General features: G+C 44.2%; 1 protein-coding gene and 1 non-coding gene across 4 annotated transcripts in view; both read right to left on the bottom strand.

Annotated features, from left to right (window-relative positions):
- Positions 1-16034, bottom strand: part of IARS1 (isoleucyl-tRNA synthetase 1) — a 92211-nt gene extending 76177 nt beyond the window's left edge. For 2 of the 3 annotated variants that reach the window (XM_005531822.3, XM_014260449.2), the window contains exons 1-7: positions 15917-16013; positions 14183-14272; positions 11774-11893; positions 11117-11273; positions 10520-10639; positions 7713-7795; positions 48-165 (exon numbers count right to left, since the gene is read on the bottom strand). In XM_005531822.3, coding sequence (XP_005531879.2) covers positions 48-165; positions 7713-7795; positions 10520-10639; positions 11117-11273; positions 11774-11892 — 597 coding nt within the window. In that variant the 5' untranslated portion in view covers position 11893; positions 14183-14272; positions 15917-16013. Of the gene's footprint in view, positions 1-47; positions 166-7712; positions 7796-10519; positions 10640-11116; positions 11274-11773; positions 11894-14182; positions 14273-15232; positions 15352-15916 lie in introns of all 3 variants that reach the window. The other variant, XM_014260450.2, reaches the window with a different exon arrangement.
- LOC148183196 (small nucleolar RNA SNORA84) lies at positions 13518-13651 on the bottom strand. Its single transcript, XR_015773734.1, has one exon. It is a non-coding gene; the product is annotated as a small nucleolar RNA SNORA84 (small nucleolar RNA).
- Positions 16035-27026: the final 10992 nt, after the last annotated feature.

Raw genomic sequence — 27026 nt, 5'->3', positions numbered from 1 at the left:
TTTCAAATCCAAACAGAAGAAAACAGAGAAATCCAATTGCAACTTACCTTGTAGTTCTGGTGGGACTCAAAGTTGGACAGGGGCGTGTTGCATGCAGTTGAAAAAGGCATAACCTTAACCCCTCTATACACCAGTCCCTTGTCATAGAGCTGCTTGAAAACCCACCTGGAAGTACACAAGGAACAAGGAATAATGTTTCACATTTAGTAAATAAACTGCAAAATGGGGTTTCTGCTCTAGCTGGAGTTTCTTTCTGAACGACACCTCTTTTTTTAAAGAAGTCCACCATAAACTAAAGACAATATTTGCAAGTCAAAAGGCAAAGAGGTAATTGATTGCAACTGCATTTCTGGCAGATTTGTAGCTTTAGCTTGTTCTAGCAGCTTGGTATTCCATGCACTGGCTGCACAGCACAGAGATTAATCAGCAATATGGATTTGTGTTCCATCTAAATATCTTCTCAGTTTTCTTGAATACAAAGATCACCTGAAATTTGAACAATTAACAAGGCTAAAATCAGTCATAATTTAGAGAAGAGCTGTAGTGACATGGCTGCTCACTTCTCACATGATCTTAAGTTTCTGCTGCAGCAGAGACACACAGATCAGAGCCACCTGCAATCCACCCCAAGTAAATCCCAATAATCTGAGACCATTTTCCACAGGAGAACACAGTTAACCATGAAAAATAATGAACTCAGTTTTATGGTGCTGCAATTTAATGTTCTCCTTTGAACTCAGATCCTCTCCAAGATCACAGTCTCACACCAAGGTCTAACTTTGCTCAGGAAATCATCAGTACAGCCTGTAGCATAGACTGGATCCTTATGTTTTCTTGAAATAATCAAGACAGCACTTAATATTACAAGTGACAAATCAAGTCAATGCTCAAAATGAATGGAAGCTGGAAGAGAAACACTTCACACAACAACTCAAGGTGTCCAGGTGATGGACAAAGCCTGAATACTCCAGGGTTTCCTCAAGGATCATCAACATTTATCAGCTTCTCATGTCTCACTGACTTGCACACTCAGTGGCACAGCCTGCAGGCTGCAAGGCAGGAGAGGGCAAGCCTTAAATAATCCTGCCAACTTCAACTCACAAGCCAGAGCTGCTGCAGAGCCTCATCCTTTCAAATTTCACAGAAAAACTGTTAAACTCTGCTGACTTTAAAAGCTCCTTTATTCAAACTATGTTTTCAAACCATCCTGATCCCTTTTCTGGGTCCCTCTGTAGATAAATAGCTCATTGCTAAGCAACCAACCCAATCCTGGCAAGCAGCACTTTTTTCTGCAGGCTGTCATTTTGTGCTTGAGAATCTGGACCTGTATTTCAGTCACTGTCTTGTTTTCTATGCTTGTAATTATCATCTTCAACAGAAAACACAAGTAGACTATTGCACTGATTTTATCTGTGGCCCAAAATAAGAATATCAAAAGACATGCCCTGGCTTGCTGACATGGAAGTCCTGTGGTGCCCTAATCAGAATAATTATTACACTGCAGATTAGGCAGCTGGAGAAAATACAGAATGTCAAATGGAAAAGATGTGCAGTCCACTCAGATTCATCCATGGGCCTCCAGTAAAAGTCCAAAACTCTCCTATGAGTGGTCACTAACATCAGAAAAGTTATATAATCCAAAGTCTGAGATGGAAAAAGCCTCTGAGACCCTCAGCAGCATCAAGCTCTGCCACAGAGGAGCCAAACCCAGGTGTCTCTCAGGGCTGTGCACTCCTACAAAGGTGCCTTACCTTACACACAACTGCAAAGAAACCTTGTTCAACCAAGAAATGTCACCCACAGGCAAGATCTGGCTGCATGACACCCAGCCCAAATCTGAAACATAGCAGTGAATGACTATTTTACAGTGGAGATTTTAAGTTTATCAACTCAGACTTGTATAAACCTAAATCAGTCTTTTACAAAAGTGATCCCTAAATATAGTTTCACCAGCTTTCAGCATATCAATTTGAGCTGGCTAACTGCACAAGTTTTTGTGGGAGTTAAAATAACTTTAAATGTATGCTTACCCCTTCAGAGCACAATTAATGCAGCCTGTGACAAGTGACAGCATTCCTACTGAAGGTGTTCTATTTGCCTTTCAAAAACAGTAACTAAAATACCTATAGAAAAAGGCTCCACTTTACCTTCTATAGAACACTGCCTACTAACAGCACACAAAAACTACTCAGAGAAACACTGAATCTTTAATTCAGCTGTAAATATAACTGTAAGCTCAGGGAGCTGCTCAGGAAAGGTGAGTAGTACATGGAGCTGCCAAACTCCTAATCCAGGCCGGCATCTCCCTCCTGTGGCAATCCCATCCCACTGCACAGCCCAGCTCCAGCTGTGCCCTGCAGAGCAGGGCTGGGCTTCAGACCACATCCCTCCCCTGAGCTCCTCACACCAAGCACTCATCTGGAGTTTGCCACAACCTGTCCCCTCACACAGCCATTCCAGCAGAATAAATAGAATTATAATTGAGTCAACACTGCTGTTTGATGCCATAGCCCTCATTACCACTACACAAGCTCTTTTGTTGCCTTAGAAAGCACCTAAAATGGTCTCCTTAACAAGAAAAAGCTGCTGGGAGCTGCTGGTGTGTGATCACCAGAGCTGCAGAGATGATTCCCAAAGAGCTCCCTGCAGCAGTGCCCACCTGAAACACAGCACCTGCCAAAGATGTGATGGTTCTAGCAGTAAGAGTCACAAGTGGAAGTCATGTTTTGATTAAAAATTCATCACAGTATTTTAGACAATAACCTCACAGAACGTGGTTTAACCCTTATGTTTGAAAAATGTTGACATTCTGCAAGAAAGAGGCTGCAGGTTTGTATGCCAAAATTGAAAATGCAGTGCTTTCTGAAAAAACATAATACTCTAAGGAAACCACAGAGCTTCTTTCAAGTGGCAAACAAAACATTTACTCACAGAAGTAAGAAATTGTTCATTTAATTCTGCTACATTTATCCTCAAACATAAATAAATTTAGTTACATCCTCTTGGCTGTGGGAGCAGCACTCAGACCTTTACTGAAGAAAAATGCAGTTTGGGAAAAGGTGAAATTCAAGAAGCTTCTTGTTAAGAGAGAAACTGGTCCCCAAAGGTGCAACGAATGTTTAACCTCTGAAGTGACAAGAGTTTGTTGCTCCTGAAGTGTCATGAGGTTCAAACTCAGTCAATAACAAAGCCTTGCTCTCTCCAGAACTCCCAAAAAACCAGAACCTTCCTGCAGTATTTGTTCATCCAAGTCACACACACAGCACACAAACACCACATGGATATAATCAAACTCCTGCAAAGGGAGCTTTTTCTTCCAAAAGATACTGAATCAGTCAATGCAGCACTCCAAACACCCCTGGCATCCCACACAGAATCCAACATTTCTCACTATGCAAAAGCAAGTGCACTTTTTGAACACATACATCCAGTTCACATCAAAGAGAAGGATTTGATCTTGGAGCTTCCCAAGTCCTTAATGCCATTCCTTTGAGGGATCAAGGAGCTCTGTTTGCAATGATCAGTATCTAAGGGTTTTCTAAGGGTTTGAGAACTCCAACCTTTCCAGAGAACTAACTCATAACTAACACAGAGATTTATTTTTAAACACAAAGAAACTGTTTTCTCCCTTTTTTTTCCTCTTTAAAGAAAAAACAGCAGGAACTGTAAACAGTTCTGTGGGCATTAGGACAGCAGGATCTAGAGGTCTATGATTGCAACATATCCATGATACTTTAGGTAAATGGACAAAATTGTTACTGTGTGACCTCACATCAGTTTGTATCAAGGTAAAAGGACAATTTTATGGCCTCTGTAGACCTACCAAACAAATCCAGGCACAAACATCATGCTATGTAAGAAGCCCTGTCATTTAAAAGTTCAGCAAACACTGCACCCTAATAGCACCACGGGAAGCAGAGCTTCTGAGGAAAATGTTTTCCTACAACTCATGGATGACACTTGAAAAACATGAGGAAATCAAAACGAAAGCAGGGATCAAAAACAGATGCTTAGGGACAAAAAAAAAAAAACAACCTAAAAAAGTACTCAAAAAACACTGGATGTGAATCAAAATAAGCATAAACCTAAGTGAAGCATGAATTCCAATAGCAAGCACAGCCTATCTTTAGAACAGCATCTTGGAAAGACAGCTCCTTAAGAAAGTCAGAAAAACTATTTCTTTGTTCCAGGGCCTAGGAATTGTTGAGTACAGAAGTTGTCAAATTCTGTGTTCAACTACTTTAAAATCCTGGCATACACAGATTGTCCTGCTCCAGGTCTACCTTCCAAGATGTAATTTTCTGAACAGTGTGTTTGTTGAGAGATTCTGGATCAAGCCAGAAATGCAAAATACCTGTATAACAGAAAATATGAATATCTAAAACTGATGCTAAATTTATCCCAAGATCATCCATAGGAGTGAAGTGTGTTCCTCCTCCAAAACACAGGTAAGGAGATACAACAAGGACTGCAACAGTGAGAAGGTAACAAGAGAACTTTATGCACAAAAGAAATCCATGAATGGGGGAAAAAATACAGGTAGCTCATAAAAAAATGGACAAACTACAATTTTTTATCACCAGTATCTCTCTAGAGAATCATTGGTCTTGGAAAATACAGAACGCAATAGTGATTTCTATTAGGAGAAATCCATTAGGAGAATTTCTATTCAGAGCTTTGTTGTTCTGAGATCATTCTGGTTTAGTACTGAGTGCTGGGGCCTGTTTCAGGACAGGTCAGGTAACCCAGCTTTCCCTGGCACCTCCTCCCAGAGCTCTGCCACCAAGGGGAGCTCAGGACCGTCTGGAACAGGCTCAGCCCGCAGTTGCTCGTTTGGGCACTAGATGGTGACAAGAATCTGCTCAAGCCACCCTTCAGAGGAGCAGGAGGAGAGGCCAAGCCCTGGCATCACCCCAGAAACAGCAGAGCCATCCCCTGATCCCACCGGCAGCTTCCCTGGAGCCCTGGCAGAGCTTCCCTAGGGCAAACTCACACCCGGCCCATACTTATGCAACAACCCAGCAGTGAAGACAGTAATTTATAGTTATTCCAGCTCCCAAAGGCTTCTTTCAGACCACCTCAGTAAGAAGTTTAAGCTCCCATCAAACTCCTCTCCATTTCACTGGATATGTCTTGTGACTGCACAAAAAAAAAAAAAAAAAGCAAGAACATATTTCATGTTTGTGCCATGCCAGCTCAAGAACATCACTCTCGTTGCACTGTTCCAGTGAAGGGCACTTTTTAATTGAGATCAAAGCTGGCTGCAGGACAAACTGTACAGAATTAGAACTTAAAAGTTCTGTTTAGGTTATTTAATATGTGCAGAGTTGACTGATCTTAACATGCAAAACCAGTGCAGTGTCACCTCTTACTGACACCAAGTTTCAATCCTCCCTGAAAAATTCTGCCAGGACACCACAATTCTACCAATGAATATTTCATTGTAAGTCAAAATTTAGCAGGCTAAAAATTCAGTTTAGTCAGTCATCATATGACATAGCATCAAAATGCCAACAAAGTAGTCATTTCCACCAGAACAATTATAAAGATGAAAAAGAAATGCTCTCTAGCCTTCTGAGCTTATTAATACTGTTTTCTAGAGAAACTGTACAACAGATGTATTTGGTGTCTGAGTCCTAAATACTTCAAATCTAACTGATTTTGATCAAATCAGCCACCACTGAAAACAACATTTATCACAAGTACTAGATTATATCACTGAACTCAACAGGAACAAGGAAGAAAACACCACATGTCACAAAGAAATTCCAGTGAGGCCACTCCAGAGCTGCAGGAAGAGCTACAGACCAGAGAAAAAAATAACCTAAACAGACTGGTTTATCTGATTATATGACTAAAGACAAACTCCTTACCATATTTTAACCACAAAGCCTACAGCTGCCATGCCCACTACCATTTTCATAACAAGGGTTTTTTTTCTGGGCCTAAAATCAGCATTGTACTCCCACAGACAGAACAGGAACAAGGTAAAACCACTGGACAGGCCAATATGGTCTCCAGGGCACTCAATGCAGAAATTAAGCTGCAGTTTCTCTTTTGTACATAGCTGGACACTAAACTTCAAAATTCTTTTAAAGTATTTCAAATGGAGCTCAAAAAACATGTAATCAATTGTGAGAGAAGCATGCTAGAACCTACAGCTCAAATTCACACCCCTGACAGACATGAAAAGTAACTTCAGTAAGACTTAGTAGGTCTGATGATTGCCTAGGTAACCATCCAATTTATTTAATTTTTAGGAAATAACCCTGCCAAAAAGCACCACTCTAACTGCAGTAACAGGGCTCTCTTTAAGCATTGTCTCCTTCAGCCCTGAGACAGTCCTAGAAGACTTTCCAAAAAAAAACCCAATTTTTAAAAACAGAAAATGTTTTTCATTACATGATTTAACAGAAACTTAACAGTATCAGGAAGAAAAAAGAAAGTACAAAATTAAGAGGCTGCCTGCCTACATACTTCCTGAAATCTCACTGGGTTTTCAGATCCAATATAATTTGGAGTTTGTATCAAAGCAAGCATTAAAGGAGGTGATCTCTGTAACCCAGGTGAAAGAAAATACCTTTTAAAGAGGCAGCGTGAGAAACAAACCACAAAAAAAGGGCTTGGGCTGCTAAGAGAGACCCTGCAGCTAGCTCAAGGCAGGTTTGGTTTTTAAGCTGACAGTTAAACAGGATTTGAGGTGCCACTAAGTATTTTTGTAATTTACAAAATTAAGGTCTCTTGTCAGTTTTGACTTTATAATTATGTAGAGTTTCTTCAGCTGAGTGAGTTAAACATCTGCTGCCTTCCCACCATTTTTCCAATGCTCACTGAAATCTCACTGGCACTTCAGCCCTCTGCAGTGGCTTCAGAGATGTCTAAAAGGTCTGTCAATCCATTGTCATAACTTTATGAAATTAACTATACAATTAAAGCTGATCAGTAAAGCTAATACTACCAAATACTCAATAATACTTTATTATCCACATAATTTTCTTTGCAATGGCTTTTTGTCAGCATACATTCTGTTAAACCTCTCCCTGCAATTAACCTTGTCATTCTACCACCCAAAGGACTCACAGCTGCCATTTCTTTACTGTGTTAAAACAATCTGATTATCCTCAACCTGTAAAGTTGACTTGTCTTTTGAAATCCCAACAGGCACCCTGAATATACTGCCAAAACACCCAAACTTTATTAAGCTCTACACCAGGAGTCCAAGACAGATGTCAAACTCTGCTGCCAAGAAAAAGATAACAGCAGATTCACAGCCTCTAAATTCAGGCTTGAAGAAGAGGTTTGGAGCTAAACTGAGCTTGGACAGTTTGCCCATTTACAGCTGACAGTGTGAAGAACATCGAGAATGCAGAGATAGAATGTAATTTCCTAAACCAACCAAGGAACATATTAACAGATGTTCAGAACTGCTTTTAAGTTGACATGGAGCAGTAAGCTTTCAGGGCTCACTAAAGGCAGTGTTGGTGCGCTTTATTTTGCAAAGCCCTGCTGTCCTGGAGAAGGAAAAAATGGGACAATTAATTCCATCACTCGGACATCAAGAGATTACACATCACTTTAATTACTCTGCCTAATGTTTTCTCTGCATTTAACATTTTCAGAACAGTTCTGGTGATACATGGACCAACACACGTCTGCAATGAGTGAAACCTTTTTCACATTTCAAATCCATAAAGCAATGCACATTCACTTACCACACAGACTCCATGAACTCGGGGTAAAGAGTTTTATAGTCATTTTCAAAGTCAATCCAGCGTCCTAATCTGGTAACACTGAACTGTTAAGACACAAACAATGAGATTGAAAGGCATCTTAGTATTTATTCTGTAAAAAAAAAAAAATCAGCTGGGTTTTTAAGTGCAGCGTTTGTCCCATCTCAGTGAAATACATCTATAAAATATTTTAGCCTGATAATAGTTCCAAACAGGCAAAAATAAGGAAGGAATGAAACCATGAGCACTGTTATTTCGAATCAAGGTCACACAACAGAAAAATGTGTTCAACACAGCAAAACCGGTCGATCACTTGGATCATTCATCAAATAGAAATGGTGGATCACTCAAGGTTCAGCCAATGTTCAAAAGCCTGAAAACTGCTTTTCATTACAGTGATCTCACTTCTATTTTTAAGACTACTTGTTGCAGAGACTGTGAAAACCCAGAAGACGTTGTCTATCAGCTTTCAGCTCCATGAAAACATGATGTAACTTGAAGACAAAGAAATGCTGAAAGAAATTGATACGTGACAAGTTATCAAACTCTTCCAGGGCCAACTGCCTTCCCAGAGACATGAGAGCTGTCGAGGCCACCGGAGTGACAGGAGCCAGCCCCTGTCCCAGGACACATCATGGTCACATCCACACACTAATGAAGAATGAGCCAGCTGTGGGATTCACTGGGACAAGTGGGATTTCACAGCCATCCAAAGCCCCAGCTCTGCAGACAGCCAAGCCAGGGACACCTGTCCTGACACTGTCACACACAGCCCCCTCTGAATGTCAAACCAGCAAAGTGAACACAAAACACATTCATTCTTTCACTCTACATTTTCATTCAACACCTGATTCAGCTCCTGACATGGATCAGTTTCCAGCCTGACCTTTAAGGCACTCTGACACTCCACTAGTAAGTTCCATAGCACAAGGATCCACAAAGTTGGAGCATTATATTTGGTGTCAGCATTGAAAGATTTCACACAGCCAAGGAACCTTTTCTATTTTTTCATAAGGCTCAAATATTTGCTAACCACTCCAGGCAGAAAATAAACACTATCTAACAGGAATGTTGGTAATTCCTCTCCTAGCACTATTCCAAAATATTTGAATTTATTACAAGTCAAAAGATATTTAAACAAATGTCATTATTTTTATTTATAATCTAAAATAGACACATATATGCAGAAGTTTATGAACAAAACAAAATACAAAATCCATTCACCACTCAGAGGATCAAGTGCTGGGTCTAACCAGCACTGCAAAAACACCAGTTGCTGAAGTACAGCAAGTTAAATGGTATGGGAAATGAACAAAAAATGTTCCAGATTTGGCTGGGATAGAGTTCATTTTCTTCATAGCTGGCACAGTGCTGTGTTCTGGATTTAGGATGGGAATAATGTTGTTAACCCACTGCTGGTTTAGGTGCTGAGTAGTGCTTGCCCTAAGCAAGGAGTTTCCCAGGCTGTGGCAGCCAGGAGCTGCACAAGGAGCTGGGTGGGAGAACAGCCAGGACAGCTGATCGAAACTGGCCAAAGGGACACTCCATAGCACAGGACATCGTGCCCAGCAGAGGAACTGGGGGGACTTGGGCAGGAGCTGTGAATCACTGGGCAGAGAAAGGCTGGGCATCATTCAGCAGCCAGATTGGGCACCACTTGGTTCTCCTGGATTTTATTCCTCCTCTTTTACTATTATTGTTAACATCATTATAACATTTTATTTTCCTTCAGTTAAACTGTTCTTATGTCCATTCATTGGTGCTTGGCTGCCAGCTGGGGTTAAACCACAACAAACCAGAATGAATCATGCTATTTTTATTCCTAAAAGCAACAAAGAATTATCAATGATGGATTTGAAATACAACATTTCAGAGTATAATTTAAAAAGAAAAAAAAACAAACTGTTTGCTTTTCATCCAGCCACTCACTGAGGTTTAGGCCAGAGTTACTCTACCCAAGGCAGCTTTGACTTGTTTTCTTCAGACACTGGTCATAACTTCAAAATGCTCCCAAGGGCATTTTGAGGCAAGTGATACTCAAGTAAGAAACTGCTATTTCCATGAAAAGAAATACAGCAGAACTAGAAACATGCAGAGGAGTGTGATGAAGTAGAAGAGCTTTTGCACAAGGAAAAATTAAAATAATTAGGACTGTTCTGTCTAGGAAAAAAAAAATATCATTAAGATAAAGCTTTATTAGAAATCATTTTCTTCAAACTTGCACACACTAACACTCTCCCTGTACTCCTGGGATGCAAAGCTGACACCAATATTCTCCAGGAAGACTGAGGGTCTACCCACACCTCTTGTGACAAAACCAGATGTGAGAATTTCTGTTCTTCCAAAAATAGAAGCTACTGCCCTGCACTTTGGCAATGAAAAGACTGTGGGGAAGGAGGAGCAGAAAAGCTGTGAGGTTAATGTTAATTTTCTTTAATGGCTCCATTTGAAAACCAAAGACAGATCTTCCCATTTTTTATACAAGAAAAGACACAAAGAAAGAGGCAATGCTCAACATATCTATTATTTGTTCAGTGTATCTCATTAGACACTTCGAGCTCCAGGTAACCTGCAAGTAACCTTCTCTTGACAGCACAGCAATCTCTGTTCCAAGTCACAATGGTGCTCTTTTTGTTCTCCTTTTAGGAGCACAGGGTGAAACAGGAGCTTAAAGACATCAGATTTATGCACATAATCAGACAAAAGGATGAAGTTCACCCCACCTGAAACACTTCTGCACAAATGCATTTAGAAATGCTCAGCAGAACGTGGACTGAGCCTTCACTCACCTCCCACTCCGTGGCGTATCTCATCACAATCCCTCTGCACTCTTTGTTGTAAGCTTCAATCCCCATCTTTGCCACATCCTCTGGCCCTTTAATGCCTAAAGTCTTGTCAATCTCATATTCCTGGGAGCATGGAAAATAAAAAAAAAATAAAACATCCTGTTATTAAAAGCTTTCAGGATTTCCCTAGATAGTTTATTTAGGTCCTATACATTCTAATGGAGCTCAGGGGCCTCTTTTAAACTTCTGAGATTTCATGAGAGCTGCACATGAACTAGGCAGGGACTTCAAAGGCTCACTCTGGCATGACTGTTTCTTTAGCATCTTTAAAAAAAATGAAAAAAAAAAAAAACCCACCAGTTTCTGGAAAACATACCAACTAAATACAGGTTCACAGCAATGAAGAGAGTGCAGGTGATCACTAGGAAGCTCCTGAACTCAGCAAAAAAAAACAAAAAGCCAGAGAAACGCACTGGACAAGTTCCATTTCTCTTTTAGCAACAATGTCAGGTATAAAAGCAACAGAAATATGAGTGATAAGCAGGGAACAGGGAAAAAGGAACCAACAGAAGTACCTGCAGGCAAATTCATGACACATACCACAGGTAAGCCGTGGCAATCCCAGCCAAACCTTCTGTCAACATGAAAACCACTCTGATGAGCAAATCTGGTCACGATGTCTTTGATGGTTCCTGCAAGAATATGGCCATAGTGGGGGAGCCCCGTGGCAAACGGGGGGCCATCATAGAAGTTAAACCTACAACACAAAACATTCCTCATTAAAGCAAAAACTGAGCAGCAGGCCTTCAGCCATGGTGACTCTATGCTTATGCTACTTGTGTTTCACTAGGAAAATACCCATTCCTTCCTCTTCCATGATCAGTCAGCACAGGTGGCAGTGGGACTGAGGGGAACATTCCAACTTGTTCAGTTCCTGCCACTGCCAGTTGTACCAGGATTCCCATAGCACACCCCAGCATGGTGCTCCACAGCCCCACAACTGGAAGAGTTCTTTGCTTAGCTACCCATTTCTCTTACAAATCCACCAGGCAGGAAATTACAGGTTCATTACAACTGTTTGAACACTGCTGATTCTCCACCAAGTGGAATATAAGGGGACAGCAGCATGAGCCAGGCCTGCTGTTGGCAAAGGGAACGGCTACTGTTTACAGAACCAAGGAAAAACAAAGAGTAATTACTGCCAAGCCAACCCTGCACTGCCACATAGAGTTGCTACAGCTTTTAACAGATTCTTACCTAGGTCTGTTCTTTGATTGCTTTAGGCATTCCTTGAAACAATTAAGATTTTTCCAGAGCGTCAATATCTTCTCTTCTTCATTTGGAAAATTTATGTTTTCTGGAACTTGTTGAACCATTCTTCCACAACAAGGATCAAGAAGAGAATATATATCAAACAGAAGTGAGAAAAAAATAACTCCACAAATACAACTTATATCTTTCAAATCCATATCACCAATCCAAAGCTCGGTTTTCCAAAGAGCCTGATTCACTGCAAGCATGGAAGCACACATTCCATTCTAAAAAAAAGCTTAACTTTGACTGGCACCAAAATTTTGGAACAGTAAAAGGATTCTCCATTCATTCAACTATGATTGTTCCCTCTTTTATCATATTTTTATTTCTGTTTCCCAGAGAAAACAGTCAAAGGGTAAATTATTTTTTGGTCACAGGTTTGGGTTTTTTTCTTCAGGAAAAGCTTCCAAGTTCAAACTGACCCTTTGGCACCAGTTTGTATCAGAGAGTTTCCCTTTAAACTACTGAAGAAGGGGCTCCTTTTCACTGTACATTTATTCACACTGTTTAAATGTTTAAAATAGCATTTTCCATCAGGCTATGCCTCATGATGCCCATCTCAGATGCCCCTAAAAGCAGCCAGAGTACAGAGTTGAAAAACACTGCAAAGATGAACGTGAGTTTTTGAAGTACATTAAAACAAAGCCCCAACAGGCCACTTCCATGCTGTACAAGCAACACAGGGAAGAGGAATTCTCAACATAATCAGGAACACACAACAATTGCCTGGTTCCAGACCTGCTATGAGATAGAAAAGGGTCAGATTTCAATCAAATGCCACAGCAAGAACTGAACAAAGCTCTGGGGAGTAAGGGTGCTTTAAGACAGCAGCTTCCAACAGAAAATTGGTTATGAAGTTTGTCATAAATGATGCTACAGAATAAATGGGTTCTTCCACCTCTCACTTTAGTGCTGCTGCTCCTGAGCACACTTACACCAGAAGTAGCAACTACAGCCTTGAGCTTCACTCAGCATGAGAGAATTACAAGTAATGGCACAAGGCCTGAGTCTTGTGATTTACTCAGGTTTGTAAATACTAACCATAAAGCAGCAACAAAGGCAAATGCATGAAGACAATTCTTCCAGTTACAGCTGAAGTTCCAAAACATTTGCTTAAACAGAACCCAGAACACTACAAAAATTGCCAGCTGAAGGCTTGAACCCCTATGAAAAAATGTGCTACGGACCAATTCCACCACTTTTGTATTCATGACAAATCATTCTCTCAACTAATAAACCCAAATTATCCTTTCTCATTATCATATTGTTCTAATTGAGAATCCCACAACGTGGTGCACACACAACACAGCATTTGGAGGGGAAATCAGGGGCTGACAAGGAACACATGGACATGGCCTGGATGTATTTTAGAAAGGTAACAACCAGCCTGAGCACAGTGAGTTACTCTACACACAACCTGTAGGAAAGTTTTCACCATTCTGCCTCAAAGCACTGATTAGGCTGTGTCATTTCTCAGTGATTTCACAGAGACAATGCAAATGATAAAAGAATTCAGCTTTAAAGCTTTTATCTCACACAAGCCAGCTGACCTGAGGTTTAAGGATCTGCACGTTCTACTCAGCTCAAGCTCAGCCACCCCAAATTAGTGATAACTGCAAAGGGTTTGGAGACTGGCCAGACATCAGGTCTGCGTAACTGAACAAACCAGAGGCAGGCTGGGGCTTTGGGGTGTGCCTGTGACCGGGCTGTGGAGGCTGCTCATGGATCACAGACTCCCTGCGTAAATCACAGAGTCACTGTGGGCCCATCCTCCCAACTGAAGCACTGCACGGGCACAGCAGTGTCCAGTAACCACAGGGCACAAATCCATCCACACTCTCAGCAACATCACAAGTTTATTGCATCAGAAGCAAGGGGGCGGGGGGAGAAATGCTGCTGGAAATTAATACACAACAATCACTACCGGTTATTTTTTCCAAGTTACAAAGCAGAATTTTAAACAGACTGACTTAAAAGGCAAAAAGGCACATTGAAAATTTTGTCATAGCTCAACCTCAGCTGAGAAAAAAGGCCAAGGTATAAAAAACATTTTATAAACAGAGGTATGAATATCTCTACAGCACAGAATAAAGCTCATTATAAACAATATAGGTATTTTAAATCACAAAATAATCAAGGATAACTTCATTACTTTGAACACAGACTGAGCGAAAACATCACAAACCATATTGCAGAAATTATGCAAACACATCTAATAAAACCACATTTTCAGACAACACGTTTACAGAGATCAGTAACACAAGGACAGTTCTCTATTCATTTTCTGCTGACAAGAAGTGTCAGAGTTTAAGACAATGCACCATTAAGCAAGTTTTTATTAAGTACACTCACTTTTCTAGAGGATAACAACATTCACTAGCAAAGGTGTCGAAGTTTGGAGATTGTACTACAGCAGTCTGAGACTTAAGCTGGGCTTCTTATCTACAAGAAAAAAAACACGCATTAAAATCATAAAATCAAGTTCACATGTGCTTTTTGAAATACCAATATTTTTTTAAATCAATAAAAAACCAATTAAAACACCATGAATAAAGTGAACACATATTTGAAAAATACTGTTGTACTTTCCATACATTAGATGTATGATTAAAGAAAAAAAAAGTGGATCTCAGAGTTTTAATTATTTTGTTGACTGAGATGAGCTGAAGGTGTACAAAAGGTTTGATTTTCAGGGGTTTATGATCAGTCTCTTACTCTCGTTCCAGTCACCTTCTCCCCAAACTATTCTGTAAAAGAGACCAAAGCTCCCTCCAAAGACAAGGAGCCTCCTTTCTCCACTTACAGCTGCCTTCTCCGAAGTTAAACAATGCTGTTTTCTATACACACCTGGCAGCCCATTTCTGCCTTTTTAGGTACTATTCTGGGGTGACATCAGTCTAAACTGCTCACCTGATAATGAAAACTCTCCATTTCTAGAAGGGATGGAAACAACCAAGTTTAAAGCAAAAGGAACAATGGTCAGGAACAGAATGCTGAACTACAGAACAAAAAGTGCTTCTGAAAATCTTGTGCTAGTGTCTTATATGGGGAATAAAACTGCAACACTTCCCCAGCTGTTCCCCTGCAAGGTATTCCTTTAATACCGAAAAGCCAATTAAAACAATGCTAAAGCAACAAGCAGACTCATCAATTAATACTGTCTTTAGATACAAAAACGTCATGCTATGCAAGAACCCAGTTTTACACTGTATCTTGTGATGGCTTAAAAAATTTTTGTCATCATCATACTACCTTGATTAAAAATGGAACATATCATTGTGGAAAAAAATCTAGATGATCTTGAAAACACTTTGAACTACGTCTTTTTAATAAAAACTCAGAAACTAGTGTCAGTTGAGTTACTGAACACTGCTTTTATGTGACAACTAAAAATTCTGTTACCTGACAACTGCTTTCTAATCATGTCACCACCAAACAGAATAAAAATGCTTTCTGCAGTTTCCAAAAGCCTCCCGAGGTGTGGAAGCCAACGTTTGCTGGAGATATCAAAGCCACCGCAGCTGCAGCAATAAAAAGGGTGCATTCATCAACCCTCCCCATTAAAAGGATGCTGAAGGGAACACTTAAGACACACTACACGTTGGAAGGGACTTTAAGTTCTTTGTACAAATAGTGAAAACAAGACTTGCTAAGTATTAAGCTCTGCAATAAGACAGCTGGCTAACCTGTAATAAGCACGTGCTGTAAGTAACCCCGAAAAAGCAAAGAATGTGCACAGCACGCAGAGAGTGAAACACACACATGAACGTGACGTTCTACACACAAAACACGAGCTAATAATGTCAAACGCCGCAGGGGAGCTGCCAGCCCGGCCGGACCCTGTTACGGCGCTGACAGCCCAGGCTCCTGCGGGGCCACGAGCCGCCGCTTTCCTGGGGCACACTAAAGGTGCCGCCCAGCACCGGCTCCCCCGCCAAGCGCCCCGACACGCCGCCGGAGCCCCCCCGCCCTCGCGTCTCGGAGCCGCCCGCCGTCCGCCTGAGCTAACCGCGGCCGGCAGGGCCGTGAGGGCGCCGTGAGGGGCCGAGAGTCCGGCCCGGGCCGTGCCCCCCCCGCCCCGCTCACCTCCGTCCCGCCATGATGCAATCGCGCCAGGCGCAGCATGGCCGGAAACACCGCCGGCGCCACGGCCAATCAGCGCACGGCTCTCTACGGCCGCACAAAGGAGCTTTGTAATGCGGCCGCTCATTGGGCATAAACTCTCCTGGGGCGGTGCGTCACGGCGGCGCGAGGCAGTTCGGGAAACTCTTCCCGCGCACCCGCCCCGCGGCCCCTGATTTGGAGGGGGGGGCGGGCCCAGGGCCGGGCGTTCCCCTCACGGGCAAAACTCGTGAGGGGACGGGGGGGGGAAAGAGCCCCATCCATGGGCTGGGCACAGGCTTCAGCTGCGGGCCCCGAGCCCAAATCCGGGCAGGAGCTGTGCTGGGTGTCCTGGGTAACCCCATCCGGCTCTAACCCAGAGAGACCAGGACGCTGGGCTTCTCCCAGTAACTGGATACCAAAGGCCTCTACCAGACTCTTCTCGGGAGCTCGACCTTACCTCCATTAAAGGGATATTCTTAAATATCTCAAGATACCAATTCTAAAGGTTGTAACTACAACAGAAGTCCCTCCACTGCTTTTTGGTTTTTTCTTAAAAAAAAAATAAATAAAAAAAATCCGAACAACTTTTAGATGGGTTCCCCCATATCAAAGGAAACTTTAGGGTTCAAAATAATATTATTGCTGACTGACAACCACTGAGAAATTACAAAACATTTCATGATGCGTTAAAAAACATTTCCCCCACTTTTCCAGAGCTGAAAACAGCTGTGAAAAGAGAAAAACAGAAGTGTGCCAGGAAGGTGAGTGAGGAAGATGGATTGTGCTCTTCCCAGCCTGCACACCTGAACCCTGACCAGAACAGAGCTTGGGAGATGAAAGCCAGGTCAATAATGGCATAAACAGTTCATCTGCCTCTAGGTAATGATTTCAAATTTCTCTATAAACTTATTTACTAGTAGAGATGTAGGTACCTTTAAAGTTTTCAGTTAAAGGCTTAGATTTTGATTTGCTGTACTGAGTACAGGATGAATTCACTGGTCTGTGCAGGGCAGTGTCAGTGTATGGATTAGAGATAATCCAGATGTGAAGGGAGGCATATTAACTGGAATTCTCGCCTACACAATCTCCTTTCTACACAAAATTTCCTACATCCTTTTAGAACAGCTAAAAGAAATGCAGACTCAATCTGCACCAAACTCAGAGAAACAGAAGAGAAAATGGGAAATGAGGCCAGACTAAACTGGGTTGGCCGGCTGGACAGGAGAGACTGGGTGCATGTGGTTGCCAGGGCAGAGTCCCTCATACAAACACAGAGTTCTGGGATATTCTGTATCCAGGAGGGAGGTTTGGACTGGCAGAAGTTTATTCAAGCTATGCTGCTGCCTAATACATCTATGAAAAAGCCTGTGACAACTCGGGATGTGGATCCTACCACATGATGTGGCATTTCTTTATAAACACCCTCATGAACTCTGAAAGAGCTGCAGCCTCCCCCTGCTCTCACATTCCCTCAGATCTCAGAGGCTGCAGATTTTAGACAACTTTAAACAGCTGCTACTTTCTCCAGTACCAGCTCCTTCCATTTTGGCCTTTGTAAAACATGCAGGTGATAACACCAGCTGAGTTTAAATGGAATACCATATAATTTCTGAATGGAATTTGAAACAAGTATTGCTTAGAAATACACACTCTAAAGCAGCGAAACAGACAAATGTTGCCAATTTGTTGTTGGCAACGTTGACTCTGTAGTTACCCCAAATCCAGATTTTTACCTTGTCTCCCCCTGTATATTTTGTACTTCTTTGCCCTTCACTGTTAAATTGTAATAAAATGTTACCTGCCTGGGAGTTGCTGTCCTTGTTCAAGCGCAGCCTTTATTTGGGCAACACTGAGGTTTTTTTTTTCATGAAAATATTAGCCATGGGGAAGGGGTGGACAGGGAAGTCACTGTCAGATTAGTTACATAGAGGGCAAAAAATCCCCCACCCAGAAGAGACTGGAAAATCAGGGGAAATTTGTAGTAGAGACCAAGGCCCAGCACAAGTAATTGGAGCATTCCCTAAACTACAAGAATGAATGTCTCTGCTCTCATTCTTCGCTCTATACTGATGAAAAAGCACCGATTCAGATGGAGAGGTTAAAGAGGAAAAAAAAACCAAATCCCCGTGAAACATCAGGACGGGACTCCCCTGGCGCGAAGCGGCTGAGGGGAAAAGAGTGGGCACCATTTTGTGGGACCCGCGGGAAGGTCACCGCTCCCCGGCGGTGGCGGCGGCCGCAGCCCTGGAGCTACAGAGGAAAAGCGGCCGCGGGCACTGGCACTGAGCGCCGCGGCATCTCCAGCACCCAATGCCAGCTTCAAGCCGCCCCTTCTCCATTTCCGCTGGCCCCGCGGCCATTTCACTGCCCTCCCCGCAGCGCCCCTCACGGGCGCCGTACGCGCTTTGCGTAGCGGTTTACGTAGCGCCGCTGCGAGGGACGGGCGCGCCGTACGCGGTTTGCGCGGCGCCGCTGCAAGGGGCGGGAGGGCAACGGTGCTTGCGCGGGGAGCTGAGCGTAAACGGCCTTCGTGAATAGGGGATGAACAAAATGCGCCCGCAGCTCTGAGCCAAGCCAAAGCGCGCCCATAGGGGGAAAGATGCCGGGATAACTCGGGATAACACGGGAGATAGCAGCGCGCGGGTTGCGGTGCCGCGGGACCCCGCGCTCCTCGGAGGCGGAGGGCGAAGTTTGGAGGAGACAGACCGTCTGAGGAGCGGTTGTGCTGCCCAGGAACCCCCCCGCGGCGCGGCGGCTGTTGGACTGCGCCGGAGGTCATAAGTAGGGGTTGCGAGGGAACGCGCCGCCAGTGGGCGCGGGGCGGCGGGCGGTGCGCTCACTCCCTGTGCGGTCCCTGAGCCTCGGTGCCCTCCCCTCCCCTCGCTCGCTTCGCTCCCGGGCCCTGCCCCGGCCCGTCGTGCCCGGCGCAGCGCTGACAGCCCGGCAGCGCCCGGCCGGGGAGTAGGCGAGACCATCTCCGAAGCGGCGGCTTGTAACCCGTCAAGCTGCCCCGCAGCCCGCAGCCGTTCAGCCAGGCTATGCGCTGCCAACGGGCTCCGCTCAAGAAAAAAACAGAGCGGATCGTGAAAAGGTAGAGTCGCCCGCAGAGGCCCCCGAAGGGCTCTTGGGAAGCGGCCGCTCAGCCCGGAAAGAAGCGGAGGACGCGCCGGAGAGGCGACGGCGCAGGAGCAGCGCGGCGGGGGCGTCCCGGCGGCTCGGAGCATGTGAGAGGCCGGGGGGCCGCGATGCTGCGACGCGCGGAGTTCATCGTGTGTCCGCCCTGGGAGCCCGCCCGCGGCGAGGGGGTGCCGGGGAGCGCCTCCCCGACGCCGCTGAAGGGCGGCGAGCCCCGGCGGGGCGGCAGCCGCTCCCGTTGGCCGCCCGGGCGGCGCGAGAGGGTCCCGGGCGGGGCGCGGAAGCTGCTGGGCAGCCGCACGTACAGCCACTTCCAGCACTACCAGCATCTGCAGCAGCAGCACTGCCGCGCCTTCCGCCGCTGCCACCGCCCGGCGCGGCCGCGGGTGCTGCTCTCCCTGCGGCCCGTCAATGTGCTGGGCCGGCGGGCGCCGGGCATGCGGGCGCCCCGCAACACCAACCAGTTCCTGATGCGGGAGAAGTATCAGCTCATGCACCTGCGCTCGGACTCGGTGGGCACCGAGAGCGGCGGGTCGGACTGCGAGATGGACCCGCTGGACATGGACTCGTACCTGGGGGTGCTGGAGAACGCCCGCGGGGCGCTGATGGAGTGCGCGGGGGAGCCCGGACCCGCTGCCCGCTCCCCGCCGGCCCGGGCCGGGTCTGGGGCTGGGGGCGGTGCGGCCGCGGGTTCCCCGCAGGAGGAGAGCCAGCAGTACTTCCCCTCGGAGGACGATGTGATCAAGAGCGAGCTTTTCATGGAGAGAGACTTCGACGAGTTCTGCAGCAGGATCGCCTGAGCCCCGGGCCGGGGGGGAGCAGAACCCCGCTGGCTTGGAGTCTTTCCGCCTCGGAGGGTGGGAGAGGTTTATTTATTTCTCAGCCATTCCTTTGCGTTTTTGTCAGGGGGGTTGGCTAAATTTACAAATGTGTGTGTGTAAACAGGGGGGAACCCCCGGCGCCCCCCTTGTAAATAAAGTGAACTTTTCAGAAGGCGAGATCAAAGTGGGTCGCGCTTTTTGGGTTTTGGGAGGGAGAGGGGGGACCGCAGGGACAGCCAGAGCCACCGTCGGGGGCAGTGGAGAGACCCGGGAGGGAGGGAGGGGACGGGGAGTGACCGGGCAGGGGGGCGGTGACGGCTAAAGTCACGGCGGAAAAGTTTCACGCCTCTCTGGCACTCGCCCCGATTCTGGTTTACGACGGCAAAGTCGTTTAATTATCGCGGCGAGCGGCCAAGGAAGCGGCCCTTGACACACGGACACGGAGGGAGCGGCAGGAGCCGGGGAGCGATAACAACGCGAACCTCAGCAGCTCCGACCGGTCCGGGGTGCGAGCCCTGCCCGGCCCCCCCGGCTCGGCTCGGGCACAGCGGGGAAGGGAAACACCAAAGCCATTGATCGGCCCTGCAGGTCTTTATTGACCCTCCCTCGCCGGGGAATGCTGAGGGCACTTTGGCCGGAGCTCCTGCCCGCACCCCCGCGCCGCTCCCCCGGGAGCAGCGTCCATGGCTGCCCCGTGCTCCTGACAGCAGGTTTATTCCTCTTTTACCAACTACAGCAGAGGGAGAAATGTCTAGAAAGAGATTTAAAGGGCTGAAACAACTTCGCCAGAGCCAGTTAGGATTAAGTTGAATGGAGGGAGCAGATGTGATCAACATTAAACTCCACCTCCCTGAAAAGGGAACGAGGAGGCATCAATTCTAGCTACAAACGGTTAAAAACTACAACAGGTAACATTTCTGGAACTTGCTGCCACGGGAGAAGAGAGGGACATTATTTTAACAGGTCTGAAATAGGAGATGCAGGACCGTATTTGGATCATTTCTCGTGGTGCCTCCTGCTCCCTCGGCTCGCTGTCACGGGCCTTGTGCTTTCCCTCCCACGTGCAGACACGGTGAAATCAGAGTGTGCCAGAAGGACAAATGGAAGGTGTGATGTTGATTTGCACATAGAGTTGTCCCTGCCCGTGGCAGGGGATTTGAACTGGATGATCTTTAAGGACCCTTCCAACCCAAACGTGGGGTTCTGTGGAATGTTTCTTGCAATTACAGACACAGAGATGGGAGTTAACTGTTATCCTTACAAAAGAAAAGGTATTTTAAGACAAAATATTCAAACTTTATAGTACCTCAGTTCCAATCCTATGAAAGGAAATGTCCAAAGACACCATTTTATTCACCCTTCTTAAGAAACAAAGCTGCTGAACATGTTAAGACCAACATCAAGTTTATTTTTTTTTTAAATAGCCAAGTGATCTATACATACAAACTTCAGTTTGATGTAGGGTTGCATTAGAGCCATGCTTGTTCTGGGAATTTTACTCCATGGGAAGTTCCAGGAGAGGCACAGGGAGAAATAAACCTCTCACATAGGTAAATGAAACCTAAGCTTGCATCAGTTTGGTCATCAGCAAGATTGTATTTTATTAATGAATCCAGATCTGTGCTATCATGTTAAATTAATGGTTTGAATGCATGTTTTCTTTTTTTTTTTTCCCCTGACTCGTGATTTGAACAGGTATGACAAAAACTCCCTTAGGAACACTTACTTGGAACTTGGCCTTCATGCTGCTGGTGAATTTGCATCGTAATATGGATGTGCTTGGACACAAGCAAAGTAAAGCAGAAGGGTAAATTAATAAAAGTAAAGCAGGAGTATAAGTTATTAAAAGAGCACAGGGCCATAATTACAGGTCACACAGTGCCTGACAGAATTACAGAGAATTTCCACTGGGGAAGGGAGCCCTGCGTTCTCTCCACCACAGATTTGCCATGAATGATCCATTCATGTTGAAGCCCTGGAAGTACAGCCAGGCACCAGCCTTGCTCCCCTCCCAGAGGGAATTCTCTTACAGACCTTTCCTTGGTATGTTACCTGTGTTACTTAGATCTGGCTTAATTGTAATTTTTTTCCCCTGTTTCCTTCCTTTCTCACTCGAATTAGGAATTTCCTGAATGTTTGGAAAGTATCTGCCTTGTAATGAGTGCAGCCACAAAAAACACTTAACAAACACTTAAAAAAGCTGAAATTAAAAATATAACAAGGGCCTCAACATCTAGGCTGGGAAAAGAAACCAAAAGCTGTTGCTCCAGAAGATCACTTATCAGCCCAGTGGCCAACAAACTTCCTCAACTCAAACTTTACAAAAACAAGTTTTATACATTCCTAGGATTTTCCCTTTATAGACACACTTCTCAAACAGCTGAGCTTTACAAATTTAAGCAAATGTGATTACCACAACCTTATATATCAAGTCTTTACATCAGTGAATTTTTGTTAGGGGTACAGCTGGAAGTCACTTATAAATAAAGCCAAACGACTGGGAAGTCCAAAGCAAACAGGAAGAAAAATTAAGGCCTTTGTTACAACACAAAGGGTTCTGTTGTAACCTGTGAAAAGTATTTTTATGGCCAGTCTGGGCACAGGATGACTTAGGATTCTGTACTTTCCCAGAGAAAAGAAGGGTTTGCTAATGTTATGAAGGAGGCAGAGCATTTATTATTCATTCCTGCCATTTCAGCACACTGCTGAGCAGGTGCATTAGCAGTTTGTGGGGTTGTTTGAAGTCTCCAGCATGGCAGAAATGCTGCTTTTGCTGAGGAACAGACATGCTGCACAGTTCCTGAAAGGTCTTAAGCCACATTCCTAGAAGAAAAATAGCCATGACTGGAAGAAAATGGTCAGCCTGTCACCCCTCCATTCCAGCTGTGCATTTGCCATGGATCTGAGGATGTTCAGTTCAACATAGGGCAAGAAAAACATATATATTTTAACTGTCTGCTGTAATAGGAGTGACCATTTTGTTGTCATATGTTCCAATTACATTCAAATGTCTCTGATTACTTTTTCTTAGCTCTTCTGTTCTTTTCCAAGCAAAAACTGGTGGCTAATAAAATTCATGTTAGGTGTAATTTATTTTTGCTGGGCGAGAATACCCTTTTTCACCATCCAGAAAAAAAAACAACTTCAATCAAACTGGGAGCAGCTCACCACCACTCCTGGCTGTAGTGCTGCTACATCACACCCAGCCACAACAGGCCAGTTTTAGCTGTGAAACAAGAAAAGCGAAGTATCATATGAAGAGAAGCTTTCATCTCCTGTTCAACAAACACTTTTGCATTTCATATTATCTTTAATGTTAATGATCCTTCTATCCTGAAATTTTATAGTGAAAAAAGATCAAATGTTTTATACAATTCAGAGCAAGGCAATTAGTTCAGAATGAAATTTTGATTTATGTGCCCCTCCTCCCTGTGTTTCTTCACGAAAAGAAACCAAATTCTAACAGCAGCATGTTGAAACTGAAATAAATAAACACAGTCTAGCAGTTATTCCCAGCCAGTTAAAGGGCTTTTCCAGATGATGAATCCTTTATTTAATAGCAACAATTTAATCAAAAATTGATTCAAAATAATTAAAATTCCAAGCTCCAGAATAGTTCTTTTTAAATATAAACCAGCAACTTCTGCCAAGAAAATAAAAAGAGCTTCCTTCTGGCATGCCTGAGCACTTCAGTCAGGGTGAGGAGACTCAAACAGGGAAGTGCTAGAGAAGCTCTGTCCTACCAGTATCCCTCGAGAGCGTGGTCCAGCTGGAAACTGAGTTAATGATCTTTGCTTCAGTAAGTGTTGAAGGCCACAGAATATCAAGGAAATGTGCTAATTCTGATTAGCAGAACTTCCAGGGTTCCTGCACGAATGAAGTCAGGGGTAAAAAATGTACCAGTCATCGATCCTCACAAGTGAGTCAGGGCAGTGGTGCTGCTGCTGCTGCCAGAATGGGGCAAAGTAGAGAGTTTCCTCCTGGCTGCTACCACAGACACTTGTCCAGGCCAGCAGTTCCCATTTATCTTGCTCCACCCCTTTTCCCTCCATAAATAAACTCTGTTGTGCAGTTCCTGTCCTTATCAGCCCCAAAGCAGGAATCCTGCAGACAAAGTGTGCTGCCTCCAACCCCAGGCCTGCTCCCTGAGTGCCCCTTGTGCCATCTCCAGCGAGGTGTGTCCCTTCCCACCTTGGGAACCACAGAGAACATTCTTTGCCTCCTGTGTTTACACAACTGGTTGCCACAGGATCCTCAGCCCAACTTTGAATGGAGCAGGGCTGTCAGTTGAGCCCATTTAGCAGATCAGTGAAAGATTCTGCTGTTCCCTTGCCAGGCACAGTGAAATCATCCTTGTCACCCTCAGCCTGTCCACAGTGCCCACCCTTGATCATGGAATCTGTCAGAGGAACAGGAAGATGGATGATCACAGCCCAGCTATGTGGCACCTACTTGAAGTCTCAATGTGTTTACTGCGGTTCAAATGCCCAGCAGTCTTCCTGCACAGCAAAACCAACAAAACCATGCTCAAAATCAGCTGTGTCCTCAGCATTTCTATTCCCTGTAACACTTCATTCCCTCAAAACAAGGGGACTTTGATACCCTTTGGGAATAAGCTCCCCAAGTTCACCCTGGATACATGTGCTGACTCCATCAGGCTTGTGCAATCCCTGCAGAGTTCTTGTGTTAGAGGAGCTGCTGAACAGCCAGTCTTTATCTCACCTCACCAACGGTTTTATAACCTCTCCTGCATTCCAAGCTGTCTCTTCTCTGAACTGAAGGCTTCTGGCATAATCATCTCTTTCTCACAGTGATCAGCCCTGGGATCCACACAGGACTGTTGCAAGGGTTGCATGTCATCTTGCAGACTTTCTAATCAGTTTCTCTCTGAGTCACCGATGCTATCTAAAAATTCATTATCTACAAATGCAATCTTTGTGTTTTGTCTTGCAAAATTACAGGTGATTTGTACCTGAAAATGTCTTGTTCCTAGTAAGGCCATCTTTTAAAACTGAAATCACTTCATTACAACCAAAAAAGTTACTTGATTGGTAAATTGTTTTTACCATAGATCAATTGCAATGAATAAATGCTTCCCTTTTTTAAAAAAAAGAGCTTCCAACAAGATGTCTCTGACGAAAATGCAACTAAATGCAATTATAAACAGAATTTTGGTTCAGCATCAGGAAGAAAGGAGTATTTCAAATGTTGCATGCTTGCCAGGTGAAGAACTTATGATTAACTGAATGTAGGTGCCCAGTTGGATTTACCATCTCCTATGTAAGACCGTGGAAGTGGATCCAGCAGTTTGTAAACAAACAGAAAGTACTTGCTTCCCAATGGGAAAAAAAGCAGGAAGGAAAGTAACATCACAACTCTCAGGTAGTCCTTATCAATACCCAATATAGAGAGAAAACCTGTTTATAATGATTTGAGAAGCCAGAGGGGGAATGGGGAAGGGAGAGCAACACTTCACTGTCACACTACAGTCCTAGGGTCACATCACCCCAGCCTCTGCTGCTGGAAGAAATTCAAGGCTGACCAGAGTTCACCCCTGGAAGCAGCAGCCACTGAAGCCTGCTTTCCAGCAGGCTTGTGCCTGGTTGTTGACTGAATTATTTTCCTTGTCTTTATCACAGTTCAGCATCATGAGTTCATCCCTCTCTGATGACTGTCTGAAAACTGACAGAGAAGAGAAACTTTAACTCAGAGGTGAATCTGGGGCTCTCTTATGTGGGTTCTTTGATGCACAGGTTGAGCTCATATTGAATTCTTTAATGCAGCATCAGTCTGTGTATTTCTCTGTACAGAACAGAAACTACTGGTGTGTCCTGCCTGTGAGATCTCTACATTTGGCTCCACAAATTAATATAAAGGACAGAAGAAAGGACACATGAACCAGCATAATCCCCAAGAGACAAAGCTAGAAACTAAAAATAATAACACATATTTCAAAACATTTGCACAAGTGTTATAATCCTGTAGTTTGTGTTAAAGTACTTCCAGTATTCAACTTTACGAGCACACACAAGAAGGTGCCATCCCTACTGAAACCTGGTTTTGCCATGGATTATTTCATTATTTAGTCCTGATCCATCTATACCAGCACTCAGTACCAGAGCAGCTGCATGTATACAGGGACACTACATACAGGAGTAAAGAAACATTCTGAGCAGGTCTCAAAAATACCAAGGAAATGTCAGACTAAATGAGATTATTTTATGCTGCTTACATCAGTTTTCCTGCATCCCTATTTCGTTGACCCATGTTATGAGAAAAGGCAAATCATATTTCCAGACCTGCTTCAATGCATTTTGCAGATAAGAAAAACCCAGTTGCACATTTCAGACCATGAAGAAATTCTCTCTGTGCACAAGAGAACACATTTTTTCCCCTCCTGTAACCAATTACTACAAAATTCAGCAAGTATCAGGTATCTACCTAAGGATATCTACATGAGAAAGCAAGGTAAAGCTAGGAGCCTTCCAGAACATCAGACAGCCTCACACAGAGGTTTGATGTTTCTCTTTTTTGTTCAGAGAGGAGAAATGAGTCAGGCACACTTGACTCTGGATTGCCTTTGGATCTCAGACATGTACTATTTAATTATCATTAAAATCACACAAGCATGAAAGAAGCAATAAGCATGCATGGATTATTTCTTTGCTAACACTTACATGAGGAAAGTTGGTCCTAAAGGGCTTGGAACAGTAATAGAGCCGTAGATTTACTCTACCTTTGCCACTCAGACAATGCAAGTGTTGCTGTGTTCTGATGATCCCTTCCTAGGCCAGGATTCAGAGTGTCAATCAAAATTCTATTCATTACAAAAAAAAACAAAGCTGGACACTGACAAAATCAGATTTCCTTTTAGTACTGATTTTATACTCATTGATTATTTTGGGGCACACTTGAAGAGAAAGCTTAGAAGTAAAATTGTCCCCCTTTCAGGACTCTTGAGGGATAACTGCCTAAATGTGTGCCGTTGTAGGGGTAGAAATCCAGCCTTAAAAAGCTGAAGCAAGCCTTCTCACCAGCGATCAGAAGGGATTCTTCATATCTCTGTTTTCTGGAAATATTTTCTTGTGTTCACATTACTCCATTTGCTTTAGCATCCTCCTGCTCCAGCCTTCTCC

The sequence above is a fragment of the Pseudopodoces humilis genome, chromosome 13 (assembly GCF_049639895.1).
Source record: "Pseudopodoces humilis isolate 2021_Gansu_Grassland_sample_001 chromosome 13, ASM4963989v1, whole genome shotgun sequence".
Classification (NCBI taxonomy): domain Eukaryota; kingdom Metazoa; phylum Chordata; class Aves; order Passeriformes; family Paridae; genus Pseudopodoces; species Pseudopodoces humilis.
Note: the sequence above shows the minus strand (reverse complement) of the source record. Positions and strands in the feature narration are given on the sequence as shown.